The following is a 12,696-nucleotide window of genomic DNA, read 5'->3' on the forward strand; positions in this document are numbered from 1 at the left end:
CAGCAACAAGCATCCAATGTGCTTATGTCGCCAGGGTAACTCACGGAGGAAGTGACGTATGCGTTGGAGGGTATTTCGAACGGTGGAATTTTGTCGAGGGAAGTGCCCTTACTAAATGACATTCCCTGCCCAGGAAGTGGGGAGCACACTTTGTAGTGCACTGTGAAATAGAACGCAACCATAAAAAAAATTATATGTATGTATATATATGCTGTCAGGTTAACAGCAGGAGTTGAGTACTTTCCAGTGAGTACTTTAAAATAAAAGGGGGTGGGGGGATATTCATGCTAGTATAAATGTTTAATTCATCACTATAAAAGCCATGTGAGGACTATCATTATTATTATTATTATTATTATTATTAAACCAATCCTTCGTATTATTATTATTATTATTATTATTATTTGACTTTTATTTTGACATGTACGTAGGTACCGGGGGGAAGTTACACTGCAGTTGTTTGCTCACACATGTTAGCACGCGAGCTAACGTATCAATGACGTCTTGGTAAAACAGCTTTTTCGCGCCTAAACGGTTTACCGAGTTTAATGTTCCGTTAAGGAATAAAAAGTTCACATTTAAAGGTAGAGTACTGGTATGTTTCGCAGTTATTAGCTTTGAGAAACTAAGCTAGCCTGTGCTTTGTGTTTAAGTGGTGTTAGCTGACTAGCAGAAGTTAGCCAGTGGAGTAGTCAGTGAGAGCTGCTTGGGGTTGTTGTGCGCATGTTTAATAACTGGATAAATGATGTGACTTGTGAATGTGTTCAGGTTGCTTAATTAGAGGAGAAGTGATGGAGAAGGACGCGCGGGTGAAGAAGACTGCGGCACCATCAGTGGATCAGATTAACGCTGAATACGTAACGCAGGTGATTCTCTAACACTAGGCTCGCTTAAAGCCAAGAAATCTGATTGGGTACATTGGGTCACGTGACACCAGTTTCTTTATCTGATGCTACACGCTTATATCTTTTATACGGCTTTATCCTGTATGTAGTGTCACGTGGGGTCTGGAGTCTATACCAGGAGACTTTATATATACATTGGACTGGGTTCAAATCCTTCAAAGGGAGCACACACACACACACACACACTACAGGCAAATTTGGGAACAACAGTTAACCTAGTCTGCATGTCTTTGAGCTGTGGGAGGCGACAGGTGTAAATGGGAGAAACCCATCAAACACAGGGAGAACATGCAAGGTGCGAGTCAAAACCCTTAGTGTGTTTCCCCTTAAAGTATAAAGACATCTATTGGGCCAGGAGTAACTCATTAGTTAAGACCGTGGACTACGGTGTGGACAATGCCTGGTTCGAATTTCACCACATAGTATTGGGCCCTTGACTCTGTGTAATAAAATAAAAATGTGAGTTGCTCTGGATAATAGCGTCTGCCAAATGCTATAAATGTAGTCTGACGTGTTTCCAAATAAGCTGTAGTGAGTGTGTTTTTGAGTGCCCTGCAATGGATTGGCACCCTGTCCAGGGTGTACCCCACTTCTTGCCCAAAGTCTTATCGGACAGGGTCCAGCACGCCCCCCAAAACCAATTAAATCAGAATTTAACAATCTGGCTGATTCATTTTAAAGTACCCTTGGCCTGTTTTCTTTACTGTCTTCCATCTTCTTACCCTCTCTTGTTTATTCCACTACCATGACTAGTTATCATCCCCAACACAGGGACTTGTAAGAATTTTAGCGACCTCATTATTGAGAATAAACCTCAGTTTAAATAATCTTTAATAGATGACAGTCGTAGGGATGCACAATTCTTTTCCATGGGAATTGAGATCACAATTCTGTTACACAGTTCTCGGTTTTTTAAACTAAACATGTATTGCATTCTAGCAAAGAAAAACACAGGATTTTTCCTTATTTTAGAAGTGAAGAACTTGTCAAATAAGCGAGTGAACATGTGAACGCATCTTGATTATAATGCAGGGAAACATGTAGAATTTATTCACTTTCATTCAGAAACGAGTTTGAGTGACTGTATGAATTGAGAATGGGATTTTTATTTTTTTACTTTTTCTTTTCCTCTTCTTCCATTAATTGTGCAGCCCTGGATGGTTGTAACATTCCTGTTCCACTACATATGGACATATGGTAGAATTTCTTTTAGGAATTCTGCATAGCACCAGATGATTAGTACAAAATGCACTTGCATACTGTATGTGTTCACTAACAATTTGCAGAATATGTGCATATTTTATTAAATTAACTTTAATGAGCATTTAATAAACATTTAATGAATTTAAGTCATTAGTTTTTTAAATGCCGTGATAAAAGAATGAAAATGTTTATTAAATACTATTTTTCAGATTTTTTATGTTTATTAACGTATGTGATTTGTTTCTTGTTTCTGTTTTATTCTCTTTTTTAGCTTTCAAATAAATATTGGGCTCCGCATGCAAAGAAGAAACTGCCATTCGATCGTAAGGTACGCAATACATGATTTATGTCAAGGAAGCCTAACGATTCATTTAAAAGTAGCCTCATGAGGAACTTTGTGTTAATGGTAGACTGTGTAAACATTAGGCCTCTGTACAAACGATTACATTTCAGATTCATGAGTCATTGTCACAGTATCTACAGTATATTAAGAGAATTTTTAACCTGCTTTCCTCAGTGTATTATGATACTTTAAAAAGTAATTGATGTTTTGTGTGCTTAAGAACTAACTGCTGTTAAAGATTGCACATCATAAAGTTATAGGAGTTGCTGGGAATGATTGGGGTTAATTTTTGCTCATCCTGGTTAATAGGGTTTGCTCCTAAGTGGCTAAAGTAAAATAATCACCTTTTAATACTTATACATTTTTTCAGGTTGTTGAAGATGTCTATCAAAACGAGATCCTCAAATCAAAGTAAGTCTGTAACACTGAGGTGCATTTAAAAAAATATATATATATATTTTTAACAAACATTATTTTTGCTGTTGTATCTGGGTTTAGTCATGTAAAAATCATGTCTCCCCCCTTCAGATTTGCAATCAGAAAAATCATGTTGCTGGAATTCAGGTGGGATTTCAATCCTTTTCTTTGTTACTTCACATTGTTTTTCTGTCTTTGTTTAAGCAGATCATATTTTATTAATTTCTCTATAATTTGTTTGTCTTTTAGTCAGTACCTTGAGAATTACTTGTGGGTTAACTACAGCCCGGAGGTGTCCAGTAATGGCTATCTGATGTCCATCTGCTGTATAGTTAATGAGAAGTTCAGAGAAAATGTTCCAGCTTGGGAGGTGAGTGGTCAATACTAGGATTTTGTAAGTGTTCAATATGTTTTATTGCTTGTGTGTAATACATATCGAGCTTAATAACCTGATTCTGTAAGGAAATTTTTCTTTTTGTGCATTTAATTCTCATAAAAAGTATTTTTTTTTTTTTTGAAAAATTAGTTTGAGTGATGTGTAAACTTGTTAAGACTGACATGCCGTAAGCTGCAAGATGGCAATTGACAGTATGTGCATCTGTAAAAGTCACTGACCAGTTCAGGTTAAGTTTAATGTGTTTATTTTAAGTCAGATGTAACTGCTTAAGTTCATTGACATTGTACATTATCCTCAATCCTTATCACAAAAACCTACCAATGAGTGATGGAGCTGTTGTGAACACCAGAGACTGTAATCACATCGCATACTGGTTTCTGGCATGCTCGTTCTCTCATACATATTAGGTTTGTTCAGATAGAAGGTCAGAAGTGAATGCAGAGGGGAAATCATTTTAGATTACCTATGTGGAGCTGAAGTGTATCTGGTTAGCTTGTTTATAAACCAGCCATTGTTGCAGCAGACCAGTGCTTCCCTTAATCTAATATCTGTCACTCCATCAGTTACACAGAGAAGTGTAATGTAGCCAGGAAATTAGCTGCTTCACAGTAAATCGGTGTCCTTCTACATACTGCACACAATGTTTTGGCTGTGTTTTGTGTTTTTGATCAATTACTCTGACAACTTTTGACGTACAGTAAAGGAGTCTGAAGTAAAAAGGCGTACTCTGACTTGACTTTCCAGGCTGCTATGATAGACGAGGCAGGATAAAACAACTGAAAAGGAATAACAAAACAACTTGAATGATATAAAACTTGGGGTTGTTAAAAAGCATTAAAATACATGGAAAAACACAGGCTTTGGAGAAATTAGTAATTATGTAGTAATTATATGGTCAGTAGTAAATTTTTTATAATATACACCCTAGATGGTTTAGCATTTTTTTTTCCTGATTAAAATAATTGCTGTAAGACCATCGTTCATATAATAGCTGGTTGCTCAGGTTTATTTCTTGATTTTTAATTAGATTTTGTTAGTCTCAGATTTATTCCCTCTTTCACTGTTTTCAGGTTTTTAAAAAGGAGCCCACTCACTTCCCCTACTTTTTCAAGTGTGTAATGGAGGCCTGTCTAACTGGAGAAGAGCTCGGCTTGTCACTACGTGAACAGACAATTCTGCTGCTCTTCCTTGATCACTGCTTCAACAGTCTGGTTTGTTTCAGTAACTTTAAAGAAACAAAATTGTTTAACTGCAGTACATCACTTGGTGTTTGTTAAAATGGACATGTTCACTAGATGGCAGTGTTGCTCTACAGTGTAATATTGTCCATAAAAGCATTGTAGCCTGTAATGAAACGTTTAAGGAATTATCCTAAGAGATTTTAACACTAGGAATCTTTCTATTTTGAGGCATGTATATTTTTATCCACTCCTGATGGGTGCATTTCTTTTCTCAGGAGGTAGACATAATCCGAGAACAGGTGCAGCAGCTCGTTTCTCTGCCCATGTGGATGTGCCTCCTGCCGGTAAGTCCTGCAACCCCACCTCATAATTTTATAGCGTTGTGTTTCAGATCATCAAACATGCTATGACCTCTTCTGTTTTTGAACTTTCTTGCAAGTTACATGAAAAATGTAAAATATAAACATATAACTATTGACATAGACATTTATAGTATTGGGAATTGAATATAAAATGTTGTAGATATTTACAGAAAAACTTTATGCACCCTATTGCTACATATTCTTAACATAAATTAAATATTTTACAGTCGCGACTCCAGCATGAACTGAAAAAAGTTCCCAAGCTTCAGAAGTTTTGGAATCTCATAAAGAAGAACTATGAAAAAATGGACCCGAAGAGTGCTGAACAGTACAAAGCTTTACTTTCTTTAACTTCATTTTAAATAGTTTTCTATTAAGAAATGCATCTAAAGTTCTAGTGAACTGCAATTCTCATGCAACTTTACTTTGCCAGAGCCCAAAGGGAACGGACCTTTCTCTCTGCTCTTATAAAGAAGTTCATCAATGTACTGATGTCCATCCCAGCATCAGGTAAGTGTTCTGCAACTGACACTGTAGACACTCTGTTTTGGTCAGGAGACACCTTATGATGTAGAGTCAGGGGTAGACAAAGGATAACTTTATTAGTTAGTAAAATGTCCAATGTCCTTCCCAATCCATCTTCTTTTTTCTGGTCTAGAAACCTACTTGATTACGCTAAAAAAGTATGAGAAGTGCAATAAAAAAAAAACTGTCAACAGTGAAGATATCAGCTTTGTATTGGACTTTTTGTATTGTCAGCTTTTGTTTTGCTTTGTTTCATTAGTGCATGTTCCTGATCCTGAAAAAGGCTCCTGTCATTCATATAACCTAATTAAGCCACCTAGTTAAAATCATTCTACCAATGAGCAGTTCTCACTGAGGCACATGTGTGTGGCACAGCAGGTGGTGAGATTCAGAAAGAGTATCAGGTGCTGTAGTTACAGCAAGAAGTTGTGTTACATCACTGTGACACATTATGCTTAAACATGGCTACATACTATGAATAGTTTTGTTTGGTGAATATTAATAACAGTTTTTGTTTTCTTTTTATGGGTGTTGAATCCATTTCTGCATAAATATGAATAAAACACTAGGATTCCAGGCACAAAATCTGCTTGCTTACTTTGCCTCAAACATATTGCATCATATGAATTTTACATACATAACGTGCATATTGTAACTGTCAGGTTTATACATTGCGGCTACTCCGATTATTTTAATTTCTGTAAAAATTGGAGCTCCTTTTAATGCAACAAAACTCCTTCTGCATCCTCTGACCATCTTGTGGTGTAGGTGGCTTCCTTTGGCTGCGTAATTCAAGTCGACACCTCAGGACAGACTGTGTGATATGATGAGATGGAGCCACACTGCTCTTCCCAGCATGCTTACACAGTCTTAATCCTTCCTGTCAGGCTCTGCTCTATATGAAGTTACTGGCTGTGCAATGTACCCGTCCATGGCTTCAGGCCTCTCGCACCATCCATATTGTCTTATTTGTGCTCCCTGACTCAGCTTTCCCCTTTCCTGTTATAGGCTCGGTCTCCATGGAGAAGGTTCACTACTGCGAGAGATTCATTGAACTCATGATTGACTTAGAGGTGAGATGGTTGTTATGGCGACAAGCAGAAGGAGATGTAGGAGAAGCTTTATTAATGCTACTGCTATAGCCGTAAAAGTATCATATAACATGCATGATGAATCGGTTATGAATAAAGTTGTTTAATAATTGGGGTCGAACTTTAAACTATTAAAAGTTTGTTCGAGTGAGTGTGGCCAAACTGGCTAAACATTTTCTCACACTATAAGTCAAAAAATGTGTTTGTGACATTTTAGAGCAAGGTGGCAAAATGATATATGTGTGAAATTATACTTTGATTAGACAGTTTTGTAAATTTTGTTTTGTTTTGTGGTGAAAATCCATAACTAAGGGGCAATGCAACTTCAACATCAGTTTCCTTCATGTTTTCTGTTGTACATCACAGTTTCAGTCGCTTTTGTAATTAAATGGCATGTGCCGTGGCGCCTAAGGCAGAAAAGTAAATCAATAGTCTTACAACTAATGTGCTTGTTCAAGATATTTCCCAAAATCTAAATAGTTACAAAAAAAAAACATTTAAAGTTTAGTAAAATATTTTGAAAACTAACGGTAATGTTTACGTTCCCAGCAGTAGTGCCTCTGGATATTTTTTTAATTAATTTTGTTAGCTAGTTGGTTTGTTCATTGCTTAAAAAAATTACCTTAGCTCACAGTTTATGTCCTGATACTGTTGGGTCAACATGGAATTTACCGTTTATTTCCCCTTCTTTCGCTGCTTGGTTTCAACAGTAATGCTTATAGTATTTGAGTTGTGAAGGTCTGAGATTTTACCACTAGAGTAGTCTTTATAAATGGCCATTCTTGGATAAAATTGGTTTCAATTTCCTTAGTTGTGCTGCCTTCACTTTGCTCTGCTTCAATCTCATCCCAAAAGCAAGGCTATGAAACTTAAATCCTTAGGGATTAGAGTGTACTGCTCATCCTGCTCTAGTATATCTGATTCAAGGTTATAGCTGATTAGGAACACCGTATGTATCCACTATATCCAGCTGGCAATGCTTTTGGTATGAGGTTGTATAGAAACGCACGTAAACCTCCACTGTTTCTGGCAGGCTCTTCTCCCAACGCGCCGTTGGTTCAACACCGTATTGGATGACTCTCACCTGGTGGTCCACTGCCACCTGTCCAGTCTTGCACACAGAGAGAAAGAAGGTCACCTTTTCTGCCAGGTTAAAACTTACTGCCTTTAGTAGAGTTTGTTTATACTTAATATTTCACAGTAAAAGTACTTGTTCAAAATCTTAATAATTTTGACATTGAGGAGTCAGTTTTTAATGGCTCAGTTGTTTAGAGGTCAGCTGTGCTATAACGGTCTATCCTTTCACATAGCTCCTGGACATGTTGAAGTTCTACGCAGGCTTTGAGATCAATGACCAAACTGGCAACGCCCTCACAGAGAAAGAGATGACTACTCTTCACTATGACCGCATAACCTCGTTGCAGGTATATAAAGCACTTACTATTAAAAAATGTCAGCCCGATATATACTGCCTGACCAAAAGAAAGACATTGATGTGATAACCTGGTCATTCAGTACATTCAGGTCATCAGCTAACTTTTTTTTTTTTGCCACATACCGACCAACTGAAGCAACCCCAGATAAAAACACTGCCTTCAGAAACTTGTACAGTGGCCACTATGCATGATGGGTGCCCCGCCTCATGCACTTCACTTTCTTTATTCTGATGTACTCAGTGCTCTGTAATAGTGTCAGTCTGGTCTCATCAGACCACATGGCCCTTTTCCATTGCTCTCAAGTCTAATCTTTATGCTCCCTAGAAATTTTTTTTTTTTTTTCACACAGCTGTTTAGTCCTAATCCTGTGAGTGCTTATCACATTGTGTGCACAAGGAAATGATCCTCCTTTCACTATTAAAACATAGCTATGGTTTTTGCTAGGGATGGGAATCACCAGTCACCTCCCAATACATTATCATATGATAAAATTGCGATTCTAAACAATTTTATAAATATCCTGATTTAATATAAATTTTTTCCCTGTTTAAAAATTATATTTGTTTGAAGCAGGTACAGGAAGAATAAACTATCTAAATCCAGGACATGGTACTAACTAAAATGAGCAACATTAAACCTAAATTAAAAATATTATGCATTGTAGAGCTAGGTTGATTAAGGTTGCCACTGTTTAAACACTTTTTGAAAAGTTTAAGTAATTAAAATGTAGCCCATTTCTTATAAAATTATTCTTCTCACTTTAAAACTAAGCTAGTACGCAGGGCTTGTAACGCATGCCATTTTTTACTAATTTGCGCTCCTGGTGTTTTGAGACCTTGAGTGAGTAGCCCATGGTTTGGTTTAAGACTCTGAGTTTGGAGATCGGAAGCTTTTAATGCACAAGATTTTTGATAATATAACACCATAAAAATATTTCTGTTGCTCCACTCTGAAGCTTCTGCGCTAGGTGCAGAATTGCAAAATCTGAGGCTGATGCACACAAAATAAACACCATTCATACTTGAATGACGGTTCAGCACTATCTTTCCAGGTTTTGATAATTTGTTAAAGGGTTTTTTAACCCAGTTTCAGTAGTTTAAAATCTCTTTAGTTGTTTTCTTTGCTTGATGTAGCCCAACAATTTGACCGTTCTGAAATGGCGACGTTTTTTGTTGGCCAGGCTGCATAATGTCATGTTTAAAATACATCTTCTAAATGTTGTAAATATCACATCAAATTGCATGTTTCTTTTACAGAGAGCTGCTTTCGCACACTTTCCTGAGCTGCAGGATTTTGCTCTCTCTAATGTAGAGGCTGTGGACACGCGGGCGTCGCTCACCAAACTGTTTGGTCAGCTCAGGTGAGAAAAAACAATAATAAAATAATAATTGGTAAACCGTTCTTTAACGTCAACACAGATGTTAAAGCATCTTCACCTCCTAAAAGCATTCTCACCCAGCATCGAACAGGAGCCTTGGGTTAGCAAGCTTTTGGTCGGTATCCTTAGCTGCTAGTCAAAGCACGTGTTGATAATGATAGACAAGAGTTACAGACTGCCATGCAAATAAATGACTGAGCTCTGATGTCTTATGAAAAAGAAATTTTATGACAGATGGACATAAGATTGATAAGTATGTAAGTGTAGTGACCCTCAATGAAAATCATTGAGAAGTAGTTGGGTCACACCCCCCAGAATAGGGAAGTATCTGCAATATATCATATGCAACGTTGCACCCCTTTCCCATATTGTATTTGATCAGAGAGTTAAACGACCGTATTGCGTTGAGAATTACAACAGTGTACTGGCTTGCTAAGTGACAGGACTCGGGTCGTTGAGCACCGGCTCATTGCAACTAGATGGGAAGCTGTGCCTCATTAATTTAATCGATTTGTAAGAGCCTGACTATAAACTCCTTAAACAGCTGCGTTTGTCAGACCATAATAACACTGCCACACTGCAAAGCCTGCTATATCTTAACAGTGTGTGTCGAGGGGTGTTTTGTGCATGCAGGTGACAGAATAAAAAAAAAGAGCAATCAGCAGTGGAGAGATGGTGTTTCTGATGTTTATTTTTTTGTTGGGTGAAAAAAAATGCTAAGCACCAAGCGCAGCTTTACATTACATTACTTTTTCTCTCATTATTTTAAAAATTATTAAACAATTTTACATAATGGGGTGAATTGACATTTATTTATTCCCAATTATTTTTTTCACAAAAGTAGCGCTGTTTCTCATTTCGTATGACACTGATGAACTTCTAAGACGTATACAGGTTTCTCCAAAGCCTATTTATTGACAGTTTTTCTTTTCATCGTGGATGTAGTATATTTTCCTATTAGTAAAGTTTACTCAGATTTTTGTCTCTGATCTCTTATCTTTTATTCATCTCTAACTTCCTGCAGTCCCAATACCATTCACAAGGTGGCGTCATACCTGTGCCTTTTACCCGAGCTTCCAGAAGAAAAGGACACATCATGTGACAAAGAGATGCTTTTAGAGCTGCTGGTAAGCTTGAACTCATTTAATTTAATTGAGTTTAATAAATTTAAGATCGTATTACGATCAAAACGTCAACATGAATTTTGATTTTTTTTGGGTGTGTTCATGATGCAAGTAATTGATAATGACCTTGGATTGCAGATTAAGCTTTCTTTAAAAAACAATTTAGAGTTTGATATCTTTGGATGAATTGACCATGACGTGCTCTGCTTAGAGAGTGACTGGAAATAGAAGGATTTTTGTTCCGGGCCTTTTCTGATTGTCCCTAAACCTCTCCAGCCCCTCACACAAACACTCGCATACAAAGCCTTTTTCACTCTGGTCATCAGCACAGCACCTTTGTCTCGCTTTGCCCATAATTGGGCTCTGCAGCAAGGCCAAGAGACTATAATTATACTATACTATAATTATCTTACTATATTGCTAGACCCTAGATGTGTCCACTAAGGCCTGCGTTGCTCCGGCAAATTGAACCTTAAAGAAGCCGAGGATTTTGTGTGTGTATTACAGGTCATTGCGTGTGGTAAAATATTTAATTAGGATTAAAATGGATAGCTTTTTATGTATTGAAAAATTGTTCATAGTGCTGACTGGCAAAAGCAGTACGTGGTAATATGATTTGTGTAGCATCGCCTTCAGAGCATGTCGCAAAAATGTTGTTTTTTACGTAGCCAAAATGTGTCTATACCGTTCTAGTGTTTTGTTTTGGTGTCAAACATATAGCCCAACATTACTAGGAATAATTGGATAATTTTACCTGCATGTGCTTATGGAGATCAGTATTAGAGCACTAATAACAATAAGCCTCTACAGTATTTTTTATTTTTATAGCACAGTGTACAGCTGAGAAACGGAGAAGCCTGATGCCTTTGTAACTTTACCTGGTGCTCAGCAGACAGCTTCACACTTGCATGTTTCTCACCTGTCTTCACACATACTTTTTTCATTTCCCAGGTTGGGTAGGGGAGACACGTACACACTGCACCTTTCTATCTGAGACAGAATGTACCATTCCTGAATTACCATAGAAATTACTGTCGCCTGGGTGAACGTTCATTTCCATACGTCGCCAAACTCCAGAGGTGAACGCACCTTTTAGGTCACATCCTGATGGTTTTTCGATGTAGGTCGGACGTTAATCTAAAACAGCCAAATCGGAGCCTTAGACTTGGTATTAACGTCTGTCTGGGGCGATGGGATTGTGAGAGGATGTTGTTCCTCCTCTATAATTTTATAATATGCAGTGAGGCTGCAAAGCATCCTATGTAATGGCAAATTCTTTGCGAAGTTTTTTTAGAATTCTAATTAAATCTGTAAAGAGTCGGGCTATTTAGAAAATTGTGATGCTTATGCAATCACAATACAAATCAAAAGGGCACCTAGGTATCGTGATAACTGTATCGGGTGCCCCATGGTTATTCCCATCCCTGACTGTTTCTATTGAAACCATTGGGTTAAAATTAAATGTGTGTTCATGTATTTACTTTCTACTGTGTTTTCTTTTTAAAAAATAGTGTTCGGCAGGCAAATATACACAACATTTTAGACTCTTACTCTTACATCACAACTGCATTTGAGACACACAAGCATACAGTACCAGGTGTGAACAACTAGCCGTCTCTGCTGTTCTTTTGTGGCTGAAATAGGATCACCTGTGACTGAGTCTGGTATTTATGCAAAGAGGCCAGCTGTCTCTGTACAACACATTCCACAATCTAAGACCCTTTTCAGGCTTGGTATTAGGATCAGAATGAGGCTGATAAATGCAATGTAATGTTGTGCTCTGACCTGATTCATCACAGCTTCTAAAATTTCTTCTTTATGTAGAGAGAATCAACACAGGACAGGATTAAAATACTCAAGTCTTTAATCAACCTAATTTGTTTCTATCTTTCGCATACACAGGTGTCGCGTCATGAGAGGCGAATCTCACAGATTGAGCAACTAAACCAGATGCCTCTTTATCCAACAGAGAAGATTATCTGGGATGAGAATATCGTCCCAACCGAGTACTACTCTGGCGAAGGTTTTACATTCTTCACTTTCTTCACTCAAATAGTAAAATAGTAAAGGACAAATAAAATGCTAACAAAGAAAAATCTCAATTTCTTGTGATCGTCCTACAGGTTGCTTAGCTCTACCGAAGCTTAATCTGCAGTTTCTGACTCTTCATGATTACCTGCTGAGAAACTTCAACCTCTTCCGTCTGGAGTCTACCTATGAGATCAGGCAGGACATTGAAGATGTTGTGTTGCGAATGAAGCCATGGTAATTAATAAACAACGAACAACAACGAAGGTTGTGCTGCATAGAATGTTTGCTAAGACTTCTTCATGT

At 37.5% G+C, this 12,696-nt stretch overlaps 1 protein-coding gene across 2 annotated transcripts in view; it reads left to right on the forward strand.

Moving 5' to 3' along the window:
• The first annotated feature begins 450 nt into the window (after positions 1–450).
• The window catches only part of aqr (aquarius intron-binding spliceosomal factor), a 36,218-nt gene continuing 23,972 nt past the window's right edge, over positions 451–12,696 (forward strand). For both annotated transcript variants that reach the window (XM_053510192.1, XM_053510193.1), the window contains exons 1-17: positions 451–584; positions 769–866; positions 2,380–2,436; positions 2,822–2,862; positions 2,980–3,015; positions 3,118–3,238; positions 4,336–4,476; positions 4,722–4,790; positions 5,036–5,136; positions 5,242–5,318; positions 6,342–6,406; positions 7,458–7,574; positions 7,735–7,848; positions 9,117–9,220; positions 10,263–10,365; positions 12,265–12,385; positions 12,486–12,627. In XM_053510192.1, coding sequence (XP_053366167.1) covers positions 792–866; positions 2,380–2,436; positions 2,822–2,862; positions 2,980–3,015; positions 3,118–3,238; positions 4,336–4,476; positions 4,722–4,790; positions 5,036–5,136; positions 5,242–5,318; positions 6,342–6,406; positions 7,458–7,574; positions 7,735–7,848; positions 9,117–9,220; positions 10,263–10,365; positions 12,265–12,385; positions 12,486–12,627 — 1,484 coding nt within the window. In that variant the 5' untranslated portion in view covers positions 451–584; positions 769–791. The remainder of the gene's footprint in view (positions 585–768; positions 867–2,379; positions 2,437–2,821; positions 2,863–2,979; positions 3,016–3,117; positions 3,239–4,335; positions 4,477–4,721; positions 4,791–5,035; positions 5,137–5,241; positions 5,319–6,341; positions 6,407–7,457; positions 7,575–7,734; positions 7,849–9,116; positions 9,221–10,262; positions 10,366–12,264; positions 12,386–12,485; positions 12,628–12,696) is intronic.

Source organism: Clarias gariepinus, chromosome 13, assembly GCF_024256425.1.
Source record: "Clarias gariepinus isolate MV-2021 ecotype Netherlands chromosome 13, CGAR_prim_01v2, whole genome shotgun sequence".
Lineage (NCBI taxonomy): Eukaryota > Metazoa > Chordata > Actinopteri > Siluriformes > Clariidae > Clarias > Clarias gariepinus.